Source organism: Miniopterus natalensis, chromosome 21 (assembly GCF_054644295.1).
Source record: "Miniopterus natalensis isolate mMinNat1 chromosome 21, mMinNat1.hap1, whole genome shotgun sequence".
Lineage (NCBI taxonomy): Eukaryota > Metazoa > Chordata > Mammalia > Chiroptera > Miniopteridae > Miniopterus > Miniopterus natalensis.
Window position 1 is genome coordinate 8,079,278 of NC_142101.1, and position 17,331 is coordinate 8,096,608.

Genomic DNA, 17,331 nt, shown 5'->3' on the forward strand with positions numbered 1-17,331 from the left:
AAGGGAACAGGAAGGGCAATGGCCAGGAGGAGAAACACAGATGCACACGACATAGGGAGTGTTAGGAGAGGGAAATGCCACTGTGTGGCCAGAGACCAAGTGGTACTAGGAAAGTCCCACAGCAGAGACTCCACAGTGGAGAAACACGGGGCCAGACAAAAAGGACCTGAGACACTGTATCAAGAAGCCTGCTTTCCCTCTGGAAGCAATGAGAAGCCACTAAAGGCTAATGAAAAGGCAGAATATAGGAATCAGAATTCTGGCTGACTGTGACAGATGAAGGCTGTACAGAGTGGATGAGTGTGGAGGCAAGGAGACCATCTGGGGAGATCCTGTTATTCTGGAGACAAGAGGACAGAGGCCTGGACTGGGACAATGGCAGTGGTGAAAGGTAATGGGGTATTTATGAAACGAAATTGGAACATCACGGAAATTAAATAAAGGAGGGAAAACTGAAAACAACTTCAAGCACCATCAGTATAAAACTTGTTGAATTTAACTGAATTGGTATTTCTAGACAGGTTATGACATTAGAATAATAGAAGGAAACCAATATTGATTTCAAACTAATTTAAGAAAAAGGGAGAGAAAGAAAGAGTTTGAGCTTTGGATTCAGAGGTGTTAAAACTGTGAATCACAGCTCCATCTCCTACAGTTTCTTCTCTGTAAAGCAAGGCTAATGACACCAACTTGCAGCACTGTGGTAACAGTTAAATAGAAACAAAGTTTTCTCGTTTTATAGTACTTCCTTCTTTTCTCTTTTTTTTTTTAATGTTTTTTTAAAAATTGGATTTCAGAGAGGAATGGAGAGGGAGAGAGAGAAACATCAATGATGAGAGAGTCATTGATCGGCTGCCTCCTGCACGCCCCCTTCTGGGGATCGAGCACAAAACCTGGTTCATATCATAGGCTGACACTCAGCCACTGAGCCACACCAGCCGGGCTTTATTGTACTTCATGCTGTTGCACTTCATGTTTTTTACAAATTGAAGGCAAGACCCTCCACCAGCAAAAAGATTAAGACTCACTGAAGTTTCAGATGGTGGTCAGTATTTTTTAGCAATAAGGTTTTTAAAAAATATACCTTTACTGATTTCAGAGATGGAGAGGGAGAGAGAAAGCTGAAACATCAATGATGGGAGAGTCGTCATTGATTGGCTGCCTCCTACACGCCCCCAACTGGGGATTGAGCCCACAACCCGGGCACATGCCCTGACCAGGAATTGAACCCCGACCTCCTGGATCCTAGGTTGGTGCTCAACCGCTGAGCCACGCCTGGCGAGGCAGCAATAAGGTATTTTTTTAATTAAGGTAGGTACATTGTTTATTTTAGAAATAAGGCTGTTGTACACCTAACAAACTACAGGACAGTGTAACATAACTTTTTTATACACTGGGAAACCAAAAAATCAATGTGACTCACTTTATTGCAATACTCGCTTTACTGCGGTGATCTAGAACCAAACCTGTGCTATCTCCCAGGCATCCTGGACCCAGGTGATACAAGTCAGCCGTATCAGCAGTACACGGCAGTGAGAAGGTGCAATCACTAAATCGAGGTGCGCTCTAGCACCCCCTTATCAGCAGTGTACTAGAGTTAGCAGGTGCAATCATTAAACAGGGTGGGCTCTAGCACAGCAGTCAAGTACCTTGAGATGGCTCCGCCTGTGACTTCTCGAAGAAGGCGGCAATGGTGGGGAACAAACTCCAGGAGTTTATTATACATAAGCTGAAGGCCATTTGGATGAGACTCAACAATCTGCTCTGTAATCACCTATTAAAAGGAATAGCATTTTTAAAAAAGCACCTAAAAAAGAAGTATGAACTATATACTACAAAGAAAACCCACCCTCCTCCTCAATGGACACATTTTCTAAACAGTAGGCAAGTAACAGCTGCATTTAAAACTAGTTGCTGGGATGAGGGTACAATTATACCCTGTGTCACACAGGCTGGGTGACAGGCTGGCCTGAGGCTGAAAAACCAGGCACATCCATCTGCTCTCCTCCTGAGCGTGAATGTAAAAGACAACAGCTGTTTACTGCCTAGACTTTGGCTTTTTCTTCCGCCATCACTCAGCTTAGGGGAAGGTTTGAGACAGAGAGGGATGGAAGACAAGACTTTACTATTAAATCACTTTATTATTTAATTTTTGTGTAAGGTTGAGAGTCCAGAGGTGAATGAGATGATAAGCATATAAATTAAGTAAAATGAAAACTGTGGCCATGGTTTCTTTAATATGCCACTGAAACATCACATTTCTTTAATTTAGCACATTAGATTCAGTCAATGAAAAACAAAGGCAAACATTAGTAACAAATATTTTCACTTATTGACAAGATCAGATAATTTGTCATTTTCACTCCCATCGAAACAGCTATGAAACACAACATGACACACAGAGAGAACGGACAGATCATCATTTTCAGTAACGCCAAGGATTACTGAAATTAATCCCTAAATTTCATTATCAATGGGATTCAATTTTCCCCCTTTAAAAGTGGAAGACTCATCCTGAAGTCAGAGTGAGTAGACACTCTGTACTTCCTGAACAGAAAGAACACCAGAAAGGTGACTGGAAGGTAGTGTGCACACACTGAGGAGGGGCTTTGTGACTTCTACCAGTCTGAACCAGATGAAACTTCCATTTTTGTATGCGTACCGGCAACTTCATACAGTACAATCTATATTCCGGCTGCAAAAGCAGAATTTACTTACTTCCTACATTGTAACTATATCCTAATAGGTGAGGGATACTCAATAGCTAAATTCTAGATTAAAGGTATTATTTGGCAACTTGTCTATAAAAGTCCTTCATTTTGACTACTCCCTCCCTCCCATCTCTCTGGCCAGGCCAACTCCTCCAAATTTTGGAAGACTTGGGCCAAATCTCAGTTCATACTCACAGAGTTCTCTGCATGCTCCTTGACCACACACACACACACTGCAGTGTTACCATCTGCTGGACTATTCTATTCTACCCATGAGACCAGTAGTTCAAAAATACTTCTTAATAACTTTACTGACATATAATTTATATATCACAAAATTGACCTAAAAATGTTTTGATACATACTTTCTTCCTAGGCCAGATCCTCACCCCTACTAAATTAAGATGATCCCTGGGCTAGGGCATTACCAGAAAATACAAGAGAGCAAGCCTGACTCCTGGCATGCTGATTGTAACCAACAGGGAATAAAGCCTTTCTTACAACTGATACTGTAGTAAACATGGGACTCTTCAGGGAAAGATCTCTGATCTATCCTCACACCCAGTGAAGTATCAAAGGCAGAGTAGATGCTCTGTGAATGTTCATGGAATAAAGTTCTTCAGATTCACAAACCTGGTCCATGTATGGCTTCACCAGTACTTGGCCAACTAATGCCTCTGCATCCCGGGTCTTATCGATCGTGGCATAAGTCCGTAAGCAGTGACGTATTATATCGACGTCAGAAGTCTGAAGACCTTCTAACAGGAGGCCTTCCAGGGACTGCTGCAGCATGGCCGTAATGCCGGCTATCCGCTGCGGAAAGAAAGGTAAGTAAGCAAAGCTCCAACTGATACAGTTCCTAAAAGTTCAAACATATACATAACAAATCTTTTATTCTAATAGAAGACAATACATGTAAAATTAAAATATTAACATTTCCTGAAGAGTAACCATGAATCTCTCCTCCTCCCCACAATCTCTTTATAAGTAAACCATTGTAGCATCAAAGGAGAGTTTAGACAGAATTCAGAATGAGAAAAAAAGTTATTTTCCTCTTAAGCCACAGAGTAAATCTCTCAAACATGAATTTAAACCCCAGTCAAGGGCTCTGGATAAATTAACTCTGACTGAATCAATGTGTCAAGTTACAGGAAATTTAGAATTAATTTTACTGTTACAATTCAGAGAATATGCCTGTGTCTTTACACAAAATCTATAATGCATGACACGTAGGAAGTAGGGGTCCAAAAAACAAAACAAAAAATTAAAGAAAAAATTCAAAGCTAGCTTCAAAATCCCGTAGATCAACACTTACCAGGGGCATTACTAGGTTAAACCAAAATTATTTAGCCAATTCCTAGACACCCAAGTGTGAAAATCTAAAACAACACTTACTGGTCTTACTTTGTCCAGAAGAGGCATGCCTTTGCTTTGAACAGCATGGAACTGTAACTGGTTAAATTCTGTAGCAATTCTCTCCAAAATCTGTCCAGTCAAAAGGGGGCTAGTAGAGACAATGGGAGAAATTTAATTTACAAGTTTTTTTAATTTCCAAGAGAATAATCATGTGATTAGCAATGGGGATGCTTGAGCACCCATTGTGCTAGAACTTTCTTCAGGGAGTTTTTCCACGCTCTCCTCGTTACAAGGTGAAAGCAAGGGCATCCTTTGTGCCATCCCTTTCACTACAAGCCATATGCATGGCATGCTGTAGGTGCAGTAGGGAGTTATGTGAGCTGCTGACGCTGCCTGGCCGTGGGCCACATGGCCAACAGGAACAGGAGCAGGAGCTGGACTAGGTCAGTGTGGGTACAATCACCTGTTTCCACCACCTTCTCCAGGCTCTCCCATTTGTGGCCTCCACCACCTTTAACCTCCCATCTCTCCTCCTGCCCTACCCTATTATCCACACCTTTTCTAAAATACCTCTAATACCAAATACTGTTGTCTCTTCCAGAAAATAAAACTGGCCCTCGAGGAGCAATAAATAAAATATCTCAAAACAGCTTCCTTTAAATGTACATTTACCAAATGGCTGGAAGAGCTCTGGGTCCTAGGGAGAGGACATTCATTGCGTATCATCCACAAATTCTAATAATCAGTGCCCTTCTTTTTTTCTAAAACACATTATAAAGCATCACTACCAATCAAAAGGAAGTTAAAATAACAAAAGAAGAAAAGCATAAAGGCATCGAAGCACCTGCTGGGCTTTTCTGAGCCATCCTATGTCTGACAATGGTCAGTCAGTGACGGAAAACATGCAACGCTGGTCTTGCACATTTGTAGCATCCAAACTAGTTTAGAGTTACAGTAACTGCCCAGCAGGACCAGCACAAAAGGATAATCCCTAACTCTCTCCCAAACAACCTAATGTGGATTTGTTATTTATAAATTATTTAAACATTTATTGGCCTAACAGGCATGGTATATTTACTATTCACTTACACTGCCCTGGATTTCCCTTCTCTACAGCTCAAAGTTATGGATCTGAATTAAAGAAAGGTCCTCAAAGGCGATTCTGAGCCAGAAAGAGCCTGTCTATTATGTTAAACATGGAACACTGCAAAGGAATAGTATTAGAGAAATGGAAATCACTGAGGTATTTCTATCAAAGGAACAGAGTAGGAAGGGCAAAGATGGAAAGAAGACTGGGAGGCAGGTACCATGGATGCCGAGTGAGGACACAGCTGGAAGGAGCTGTCAATGCCACAGGGAAGCAGAGCAGTTGAGACCTTTAGGCTCCCTGGACAAGGGGAACGGAAAGGCAGGAGCACACGTGCAGTGGGCTAAAGGACAAGCATGGCAGGGACTGGCCATTCATTTATACATCTTGATTATGAAAGGAAGTAGAGACCCAGGACAGGAGAATCACTTCCTTTTCGGATACCTTGTTTCTTAATCTATGTAATGAGAGATATGGAGCATATTGTCTCTAAGGTCCCTTCCAAATCTCAAATTTTGAGAAGAAATACAACATGCCTTTATAGTATAACCAAGACTTTGAACTACAGATATATTCACCTTGGCTTCGGTTGATTTTGCAGCAGATTATCCAATATTACTCATGGAAAAATGTTAGGGCTGTCAACGTAACTTTCAGAATGCCTCACGTCAGACCCAAACAAGACACGCACGAAGGCTACTGTAGGCAGGTACTGGCTGACAGTGTCTCGGTGACTGTCAGGTAACCCTGCAGGTGGAGTCACTATTAGCCTCAGTTACAGATGGGACACAGTGAAGGACCCTGGCTCAGCTGGGATGTGCAGCAGAACCTGTGTTCCTCCCACTGTGCCATGCACTTCCCACTGCTGTTGCTACGATATTCAACTCACTCAGTCATCTACCTGGCTGACTTAAAATTCAGGCTAAGATGGTGATAAGATAGTCACAGTACGACCAAGGGAATGGTCATCTTTCTCTTTATTTCATAAGCTTTTTCTTTCCCGATTATAAATGTCAACTAAATGTGTCCCATACTGTTTCTTAATGACATAATGCTGGTTGAGGGATACCAGTGATAATACTCTGGGCATGTATTTTTAAAAAACAAAAAGATAGATGAGTGCTATCCCACACCTTGAAGATCAATGAGGACTTTGCGAGACATCAGGGAAGACAATCCCAAAGATAAACATCTCCCACTGAAAGTACTGCTGCTGATTCCCTGAAAGGTGATGTGCTGGAACTGTGGCCTAAAACCACAAGGGTTCAGAATGGGTTACAAGCTTCACCATTTCATGACTCCACTTTTCTTTAGCTACATTCAAAAACACTTAAGACAAAGGAGGATTCTCTTCTTTTTCAGAACTGAGTTCTACTAAAGCAAAAATGTAGCCTCGGTATGAAGTATTACGTGCTATTTAGTAAAAAATCGTTACCTGCGCTCTTCCAGTGTAGATGTTTCCTTAGAACTTTGCGAATTTAAGATCTTTTCAATTTTCTCAACCGATCGAATAACTTGTATAAGCCTCAACACACACATCTATAAAAATTAAAATTAAGCAAAAAAAAAAAAAAAGTTATGATGTTTCATCTTATCTTATTTCCTTGTGCTAAATGCAGGAAAATACAAAGCCAAAACTCAACTTAGACTATTGGGAGCATCCTACATTTTGAATATCTATGTAACACTGAATTCCCAAGAATGCGAACCTTAACTTAGGCTTTCTGCAACAAGCATGTTTCAACATTCTACTGCAAGTTCACAGTGAAACAGAAACTAGGCTTCTCTGCTTCCCCACACTCAGTACCCTTATTCCTCCCTCGTTCCCCGTCTTAAATGAACCTCTCTATTGGTGCTTACGTTTACCTTCTTACAGCCTTTTTACTCATGTTTTAATGTATCAATTCATTAAGTACATTATTACACTACAAACACTATCAAAGAGGTTGAGGAACATTAAAAAACTCTCATCTTTAAAACAACAAAAAGACACAAAGTCATTCATTCAACAGTTACTGATCACCTGCTATGAACTAGATACTTGTCTAGATGGCGGGGACCTGAGTGAATGAAGCAGGAAAAACTCCCTGCTCTCATGAAGCTTCTAATCTTTTCTAGAAACGCATTCCACTCTTGAAATCTTCAGACAAAAGCTCAGAGGACAGCTACGGAATTAAACAGAAGGTTTCTAAAATAGGCTTCTCTCCCTGACATTTTATAATATGCTAATAAACAAATTCAGAAAACACCAGGAGCACCAGGCTAGAGTCAGAGATCTTGAATCCTAATTCCAACTCTGCCACTACATCATTATGATTATAAATCAGAAAGTAAAATTAAAACATAGGTCTACATGTCTAAAATAAAATTAAAACATAGGTCCATAAAGTGAAGGCAGTGCATGAAGAGGTATACTTAAAGGGGGAAAACAAAAGGAGTAGTAAAGGTAGCAGAGAAAGAGCACAACACACCCCTGTTCTAAAACAACGCACCTGCGGCACAACACTGAAAGAATGTGCTTTAGAAAGCCCACTTACTCCCTAATCTCTGAAACACAAATACCTTCTTTACAGGAGTGCTGAACATTTGTAAGTCTATTAAACAAACTGTAAAGTGCAGCACTGATGTCAGTTATTACTATTTCTCATTCTGGAAAAAATGAGAGATTTTAATTCTGTGTCCACTCAGGTACCTCTAAAATTCTGTCTTATCATTTCAAATAGATACCGTGTATACTGCATATATATGGAAGCTTTTGGAAAAAACACACAGTTTCATAGTACTGAAAAATATGAGAAGACAGGGAGAGAGGGCTTTTAGCTGGCATGCAGCCTAGGAAACTTAAGTTTTCTTTAAAAATATTAATACTGCCACAAATAAATTCAAGCATAAGAAGACTACAGAATTTTCTGTTTTGAAAAAATTTCATTCCTTTACCACCCCCTTTCATCAGACCAGGCGTGAGAAGACCTGAGATCCAGTTCTGGCTCTGCCGCTCACGAGCCTTGCTCAGCTACTACTCCCTAAAGATAAGAGACAGCACACTTCCTCTCTGCAGAGACCTGGAAGACTGAACCAACCACATGCACGAAAGTGCCTCAGCTCCGAGGTGCTACCCAAGTTGATGTTTTAATACGGTGACACTTTACTATACCTTTTTTCCCCTAATGTCCTCTTGTTTAGACAATCGTTCATCTACTGCCCGAATTCCTTCACTGACAGATGACCTGAGACTCTTTAAAAAAATAAAGAAAACGTCCTGTAGAAATTGTTTGGTAACATTATGAAATTCACACATTTAATTCAATTCCACAGAACCAAATTAAATTTACGTATTTAATTAATTTCCAGTATCTATAGGCCAGTATTACACAGATATTGACCAAAATACAAAGTTTCAGACACAACTGCTGTTGATTTGGAGGCAAAATGACATATAAAGCTAAGTTCACACAGGATTAATGGTCAAAAGAGTAAGACTACACATACAATGAATGTCACAGATGGTCAGGGTAGAGAAGGAATGATCTGACTCAAAGTGCAGGAGGGTTTGGCAGAGGGGATGGGGCTTGAGTTCAATTCTAACACCTGTGTGGGCTGACATGGGGGCAGGGGAAAGGAACAGCAGACAACAAGGAGACACATATGACTAAGTGTGACACTCGGGCAGGGAGGCATACACCTGGTGTACTGCAGGCTTCATTTAGGAGAGTAGAAATAAAGGGGGGGGGGGTGGTTTAGGAGGACTTCACTCAGATAAGGTCTTTAGACCAATTTTATACATTTTGGAGAACTGAAGAATCTTTAAGTGCTAATATGTCATGATGTAATGTTTGGGGAGTACCAAGAAGCAGGAAGGAACAGAAGGGCCAGGAAAAGGGAAAGGTCACAGGTGGAGAAACCTGTCCAGAAGCTAATGGATCAAGCCAAGTATGAGACAATTAGAAATTAGGTCCAAAATGAAGGTAAGGAAAACAATTACAAAAAACTGGACAAATCACAAAATTCTATAGAAAGGCGGACCCATTCATTCAATAAACATTATGAAATACCTATTAAATGTCAGCTACTGTGGCAGCCAAAGAGGACATGGCAATGAATAAGACAGAAACACATCCCTCAACATCTTAGACTCTCACAGGAGTTTCATGAGTTGAGCTCAAAAGGGAAAGCGAGGTGTGTGGCTAACTGGGAGAGGGATGCTACAGAGGGAGCTGTAGAGAAAGGAAGGGGACATGGCGCTGGGGGTGAGAAGGCAGGACCAGAGCCTACGTGAGTAAGAGGAGTCCACCAAGGTCCAAGCAGAACTCAGCAGAGCTAATCTACCTCCAGGGAGAGAGTTTAGAGAAGAGTCAAAGGTTAATCGAGGCTGAGGCTCAGGAAACACCATAGCTACAAGGCTGGGGGAGTAAGAGCGGCACCAAAAAGAAGGCAGGGAGGCTAATGTGGGATCCAGTAAAGCCACTTCCATTCCAAGGAAAATTATTTAATAAGCTTTCGTAAAATTCAAACAAAACCTAAACATTCAAAAATAGTTGTTAGTTCAAGGCACATCTCTTTCCTGCCTACCCCTCCCTGTGGGCTTCTCCACACTGACAGTTGTTATTCTGCATTTTTTTCAGCTCTGTCCAGGCATTTCGTCTTCACTTACATTACTGACTGAGAGCCTCTATGTGCCAGGCACTGTCTGAGGGGCTAGGTGCACAGGGCCACTCAAGCTGGCATGGTCTAGTGGTGACACACAGGAAGTGGTGGTGGAGTGCAGCATATTTAAGGTAGTGCACCAGAGCTAAGGGAGATGGATGTAGGGGAGTCTGACACGGGCTGGGGGGTAGGGGAGGACAAGGCAGCCCGGCTTTCTGCTGGAAGTGATGCCCAAACTCCCCACCACTGTTCATCCTGATGGAGTCTGTGTCCAACAGCTTAGGGGTGAGGAGTCCTGTTCCCACAGCACAGATTTTCTCAGAGAAACAATAAACTGTAATGTTTATTAGGCATTACATTTATATTATCTTTCAGTTGAATTAAAAGTTAAATAGCTTCTGTGGACTGGTCTAGGAGCATTAGCACATGTAAAACACTGACTGGGAGAATACTTGTAAACTTACTACAAATTTTAAAAATATCAGCTACTTACATATAAGTGATGTGGCATTAACAAGTTGAACTCTGAAATAGCTTACTTCCCCTCCCCTGACATTTTAAAGCTGTCTACTCTGAGAATCTGTCATATCCAAATCAAGTTGTTCTTTAGGTTGTGATATCACATGCAAAAAAACAGAATCACTTACACCTTTGTTGAAGGTGAGTGCTAGTCATGACCACTGAACAGCAGCAACCTGCCAGGTAAAAGCAATTCCTGAAGAAGGCAAACAAGCATGACATGCTTTGTGGTGGACTGTTTAATATAATTTGGGAACTTACCAGGACTTCTTCTCGTAATTGTCCCAAAGGCACAGAAAGCTGGTTGAGAGCTTTGTCCATGCCAACCTAAAGGCAAAATCACGTTGGCACAACCATCAGAGACAGGATAAGAGTGAAGTATCTGTTAATGATCAAAGCAATACTAGATGCAGGCTATTCTTTCTGAATAACTATATATTGCTAAGTAACTAGCTAAATAACAAATGTTATTTTGCCACAAATACTGCTCACAGAATATGAAAAAAATCTGTTGCTATACATGAAATAATAATATAAGGGAAGTCATAATAAATGAAAGCTTCCTTATGCACAATTTGCCTTTGGATGAAATTTTAAATGAATTTGAAACATTTTAATGGGAGGTTAATACAAGTTGATGTAATGGTCTGATGGATAGGTTCTATCTTTTTCAAACATGATTATAACCTTTGAGAAAAATCCAAATTAAATAGAAGGGAAATAACATTTTGGGTGTTTCTAATCCTACTGAAACATTTATCTTAGTAGATTTCCCACAAGCAAAGACGGCTCATTAATTTTAATGCTTCTTGAAATTCCCATGGAGATAACTACTTTCTGTACTTCTTTAAACAAGTAGATTTTAAAACAAAATAAAATATGAACAAGGCAACTTTTCAAGTATCAAAACTCAAGCATTTATTTCTAAACGACTTTTTCAAACAACTGATAGGCTCATTACTAACCACTTATATTTTTATGAAACCAAGCCTCCTAGAGAGTAATACCGGCCAATGTTCCCTCAACCTGGCTTTAGCTAGCACATGTGCCTGAAAGTAAACATTTCCTTAAGAAGAGTTGATATTTACTCTTGCAAATTAGTCCAAACCAGTGAGATTTCATGGTAATCACTTGGCAAGCAACAAAAACTACTACTTTGAGCCGGGCCTGAGTGACTCAGTTGTTTGAAACTCGTCCTGGGCACCAAAAGGTTGCCAGTTAAATTCCCAGTGGGAGCACAAACAGAAAGCAACCAATCAATATTTCTCTCTCCCTTCCTCTCTCACTAAGCATGTCCTTGGGTGAAGATTAAAAAAATAATAATAAAATAAAAAATAATACTTTGATGTTATCCTTTATTTTCACTCTTTATATGTTATGTGTATATGTAACTTAAGAATAAAACTATATGTAGTTATCCTTAATAACTATTCAAAAATAATCAAGCTAGAACAGTCTTAAATGAGAAAAAAATAAGAACAAAAATGTATACCAAGAAAGTTTAGTTTTTTTATTAACTAATGAGATTAGTAATCTCTTAAATTTCTGAGGGAAAAATCACCTAAAAGGTTTCTAAAATACTCAGCACTTTTAAGAATAAATCTGGTGCGGCCGGGCGTGGCTCAGTGGTTGAGCCACGCCAAATCCAGGTGATCAGGGTTCGATTCCTGGTCAGGGCACATGCCCGGGTTACAGGCTTGGTTCCCAGTCGGGGGCGTGCAGGAGGCAGCCGGTCAATGACTCTCTCATCACTGATGTTTCTCTCTCTCTCTCCCTCTCTCTGAAATCAATAAAGATATATTTAAAAAAAAAAAAAAAAGGAATAAATCTGGCCTGGCTAGTGTGGCTCACTGGCTGACCATCAACCTATGATCTAGAAGATCCTGGTTTGATTCGCAGTCAGGGCACATGCCTGGGTTGAGGGCTCAATCCCCGATGGGGGGGCATGCAGGCGGCAGCCAATCAGTGACTCTCTCATCATTGATGTTTCTCTTTCTCCCTTTCCCTTCCTCTCTCTGAAATCAATAAAAGCATATTTTTTAAAAAAGAAGAAGAAACCTGAGCTGAGAAAGAAAGTATGGATATGGGTGTAAATATACCAACTGGTAGGAAGTGTGGATTTAAGGTTTACCAAGTTTGTGGAAAGGTTGACAAAATCGGCATAGTCCTTGTTGATGAGTTCGACCATGGCTGTCTTAAGAAGTTTATAGTAGAGTTCCAGGTCATCTCTCAGTTCCTCCAGCTGGACACGCTTCCTACAGTCAGAAACAAAATGATCGACATCGAAGTCTTCCTGAAAATAAAACCAGAGAAGCAAAAATTACTGCAGTGATACATTTTACATGTAAAAATAAAATGAGAGAAACACCCCTACTCACTTAGTAGGCTCTACTGCTGCAAGGAAAAGTACCTCCGCGTGCATGGGAGGGATGAGAGGCCTGCATACTTTATAAAGGTGCCAGGAGGACTCTGACCAAACACATTCTCTCCTGTTGCCTAAATGCTACAAGGGATTTTTTTTTTTTAATTAGATGTTTTAAATAGGCTCTTCTCAAAACAGAAAAAAACTTTTCCCCTTTAAAAGTGATAAATGTCCAATGTAAAACTTGCAAAAAGGTAATTACACAATAGAGAGTAAAATATCACCCACACGCTGATGCTCTGCAGTAAGCACTTGTAATATTTTTTTCTCACTACTTAACATGGTGATTCGAATCCTTCCAGATTTTTTGAGGGTCTCTCTCTTTAAAATATAAATTACTTTTTAAAATTGAGGTATAATTGACATATAACATTATATTAGTTTCAGGTGAACAACATGATTCAGTATTTGTATATACTGTAAAACGACAATAAGTCATTCATCCATTACCACTCATAGTTATAAATTGTTTTCTTGTGATGAGATCTTTTAAGATTTACTCCCTTCGAAACCTTCAAATACATAATACAGTATCATTAACTATAGTCATCATGCTATAATGACAACCCCTGGACTTGTTTATCCTATTAACTAGAAGTTTGTATCATTTGACCCCTTCACTCATTTCACCCCACCACCCACCCCCACCCCAGATCCAGACTCTGGCAACCACCAATCTGTTCTCTGTACCATGAACTTGTTTTTTTTGCTTTGTTTTTTTAGATTCCACATAAAACTGATATTATAAGGCATTTGTCTTTCTCTGACTTATTTCACTTAGCATAATGCCTTCAAGCACCACGCATGTTGTTGCAAAGGGTAATATTCATTCTTTTCAACAAATGATGCTGGTACAAGTAAATATCTACAAGAAAAGGAATGAATCTGGACACCTACCTCACACCACATACAAAAATTAAACTCAAAGTGGACTAATGACATATGTAAGAGCCCACAACACGGGCATGTGCCCTGACCAGGAATCAAGATGGGGACCTCTCCGTTCACGGGACGAATCTCAACAAACTGAGCCACACCTGCTAGGGCTCAACTTAATTTCTTCAGCTAGTTAGTGGAATGATCTAGGTCTGAAGTCCTCAACTCTAGTTACATATTATGGTTACATATTAGAATCACTTTGCTTAAAGGAGTCTATTGCTAAATGCTATAAGACTAATACTAATGAAGTAACAAAAATATATATTTACCTGATGCTTGTTGCTATCTAATGTTGAATAAAGAAGTATTATATATAATAACAACTCAAAGGGTGGAAGAGTTAACCTGAGGAGGAAGGAAAGCCTATACACTAGATGAAGAGGGGAAAGAAACTGGGTATAAATAGAAGAATGGCACTGTTATTAGCAAGATGAAGGGGTTCCCATGTGATGGCCTCTACTTTTCTGTAAAACACAAGATGAAGTCATATGCTGAGACAGAAGGGGAAGGCCATGATTTCAACAGCACATCTAGGTAAATGGGTCTAGTTCATCTTAGCATACCACTTTCTCTCTCCTACTACCAATATCTTACATCCTATTTCATCTATTAGTTAGCTATCAACCCTCTAAGGATTTTTGTACTTTAAAGCTGACAAAGCTAACAATGTGATGTCACCACCACTTTTGCTCTAAGTGATTCTCCCATCTGGCACTCCTGCCTTCTGATCACTTACATCTTTCACAAACCTGCCCTGCTGCAGTGTATTTCTTTCTCATTAGATCTCATAAGGACCACTGAAATAACTTTTAAGTAGCCTCCTGCCACCAGTCAACTCCAATGCAACAGATATGATCATTAATTTCCTGCTTTAAACTTGACTGTAACTCCACAACGAATACTGCATCAGCACCAACCCTTCGGTGTAGTAACAAGGCCCAGGACAACCGCGACCTCACTCCATCTGCCTTCCTGGTCTCACTCCTGGACATTCTCCATACTCCAAACCCTTTGTTCTAAATGCAGTTTCTTGACACCCATGTTTTTCCTATCACCATGCTGAAGAGACAAAGCCATATCTTATCTATCCTTGTACCATCATGTCTAGATTGCTGGCTGGCACACAGTAGGTGATCGATGAATGCCTGTTTATTAAATAAGCAATTGCCACCATTGTCTTACCAGGTCCTCATCATGTTTGGCAGACTAATGACCCAGTTTCCAATCAAGTGACTGGATTTCAAGTAATCTCAACTCTCTCAATGCAAATCTGATATTTCATAACTTTCCCATAAAACCTATCCAATGGCAAAATGTGTTGAGGTGAGACACAAATGTAAAAATATATTCCCAACAGCAAGCTCTCCACCCATCCTCCTTTCTGCCATGGAACTGTAACTTATAAAACATCTCTCCCAAGGAAACACAAATTGCAGTTAACCTTTATCTCCAGGCCCCACCCAGAAAGTCAGCAACATTTTACACAGAACAGCTGTTGTATTTAGTATTTTCCTTCCACATACGAGAAGTGGGCACATTTATTAGCGCTACAAACTGTATGGCACATTCGGAGGTTTACGAGCCATGACCAAAAAAATGAAATTGCTGGCATTCCAGCCACTCCCCCAGTCTGTCCTCTCCCTGCCTCTCAGTTCTCCTGCAGAACTTATATTCCGAGACTTCTACTTTCTGAACCTGCTTCTACCGAAGGCATTCTGCCAGCTTAGGGTGAGAAAGAGAGCGTGTCAGGAAGGATACTGGTGCTGGGCCCGAAGGAGGCCTGAAGACGTCAAAACATGGACAAGTCAAGCATTTTTCGGACTCCAAGATTCCTGAAGTCAGATCGACAGCCCTGAGCCTTTTCTCGTTTCACTGCACCTGCCGCCTGTCCCCATCGTGGACCCTTAGGTCTCTCTCTCTCCCCTGGCCTCAGGGTAGCTCCTAGCCCAGCGAGGATCAAAGGGCTTCTGCATCAGCGGGTTCCCCCTGCACTCCCTTTCACACCCCCTATTTCAGTTGCCCCTTTTATTACGGTGGCTCGGCAGGAACATCACTGCACAAGGATGAGGGTACATTGCTCCTGGGCCTAGAGAGCCCCACGTTTTAAAAACGACTCGGCCGCACTGGAGAGAACCCAGAGGTAGTAAATACTTTCTTAAAAACCAGAGTTTTGGAAATGTGACCTGAACACAAATATCAAAAAGAAGACAGGCTAATTAACCTAGAAAAAGAAAGCACATATTATGGCTGGGATGCACCAAAAAAACACTGAACAAGATCATTAGACTCACGTATTCGAAATGTTAGGTGTCTGCTGAGCCAAAACTTTTTAACAACACCGAAACCAGCTACTCAGTGGTGTCAAAAACGCCCATCCTCAGAAATTAAACGCGCATGTGCTTCTTTATGTGTTAAGCGCAGACCCGCAGGGCTACACTACACCACCAAGTAGCCAGGCAAGGTTCCTCCCGCCTCTGATCCGCCTCTTGGACGGTTCCTGATGAGCCTTTATTGCCGGCAAAATGTTTTCAGTTTATGTTTCGCGTCTGTGAGTTTATGCCCTGTAATTACCTGCACGCCCGCACACGGTTCACCTCAGCAAGAGAAGCGGGGCAACTTTAGAGAGAGAGAATGGTCTTGCAGCAAAACCCTACGATAAGAACATTTGGCTCTTTGAAGTGTCTCACGCCAGAAGCTTTAAACGAAAGTTTAGGCAAAAACTTTGCACTAAAGCGCCTTATCTTCTGACCCGATCCTGGAAGGAAGGTGGGTTCAGAGATTTGTTCAGGACGTAATTCCTGAGCTTCAGGTGCGAGACACTGGTCGCCAAGCTCCCTTCTGGCCGGGGGTGGGGGGAAGGGGGGTGACAATCTCCTGCACTGCACGGTACAGGTCGGGACCGACAGGGGCTTCCACTCTGAGCTCCAAACTTTCAGGCCTTTTAACTCGATAAGCACGATTAGGCAGAAGTGCTCTCTCCAGGCTGCACCGGCCAAACCTGAGGCCCAGAGACTCCCTGCGAAGCGCAGCGAGGTCCCCGCCGGGGGACGCGGGCAGAAGCCCGAGGAGAGGCCCCGGAGGGCGGAGGGCAGAGGGCAGGCTCCCCCCGGCCCGGCTCCGGGGAGCGGCGCCCGGCGCGCACCTTCATGAACACGTCCTTGTCGAAGCAGAGCGTGTCCGGCCCCGTGGGCAGGTTCATCCTGCTTTTCTCCATCCCGCCGGCCGCCGCCTCTCAGCGCCGACACGCGAGCGAGGTGAAGAAGCAGGGGGCTGTGCCCAGCGACGCGGCGGCCGCGGCCACGACCGATTTCCACGGCGCCGGACGCACCGCTTCCGCCAACATGGCAGCGCCCGCGCTGCGGCCAATCAGCGATGACGCCGAGGGCCGGCCTACGCCTGCGCCGCCAAGAGGGGCGCTCCGGCCTCCCCCGCCGTCGCGCCGGCGGGCGGTGCTGCCCCGTGCGGCGGAGGGTGGCGCTGCAGCCCCGCACGCTCGTGCCCCGCTGCCCAGCTCCCAGGGAGACACCGCTGAGCCCTGCAGGAGACCTGCCCAGGGGCCGGCGGGGCTCCCTCCCACCCCACCGTTTCCACTGGGAAAAATCGGGGCGCAGTGCCCTTCCACAGCCTTCCCCCGAGATCGCTCCGCAGAAAGA

General features: G+C 42.3%; 1 protein-coding gene across 2 annotated transcripts in view; it reads right to left on the reverse strand.

Annotated features, from left to right (window-relative positions):
• The window catches only part of COG2 (component of oligomeric golgi complex 2), a 35,612-nt gene extending 18,596 nt beyond the window's left edge, over positions 1 to 17,016 (reverse strand). The window contains exons 1-8 of one of the 2 annotated variants that reach the window (XM_016196024.2): positions 16,821 to 17,016; positions 12,449 to 12,610; positions 10,579 to 10,644; positions 8,309 to 8,389; positions 6,590 to 6,693; positions 4,107 to 4,215; positions 3,345 to 3,524; positions 1,650 to 1,774 (exon numbers count right to left, since the gene is read on the reverse strand). In XM_016196024.2, the coding sequence (XP_016051510.2) occupies positions 1,650 to 1,774; positions 3,345 to 3,524; positions 4,107 to 4,215; positions 6,590 to 6,693; positions 8,309 to 8,389; positions 10,579 to 10,644; positions 12,449 to 12,610; positions 16,821 to 16,892 (899 nt within the window). In that variant the 5' untranslated portion in view covers positions 16,893 to 17,016. The remainder of the gene's footprint in view (positions 1 to 1,649; positions 1,775 to 3,344; positions 3,525 to 4,106; positions 4,216 to 6,589; positions 6,694 to 8,308; positions 8,390 to 10,578; positions 10,645 to 12,448; positions 12,611 to 16,820) is intronic. The other variant, XM_016196025.2, reaches the window with a different exon arrangement.
• Positions 17,017 to 17,331: the final 315 nt, after the last annotated feature.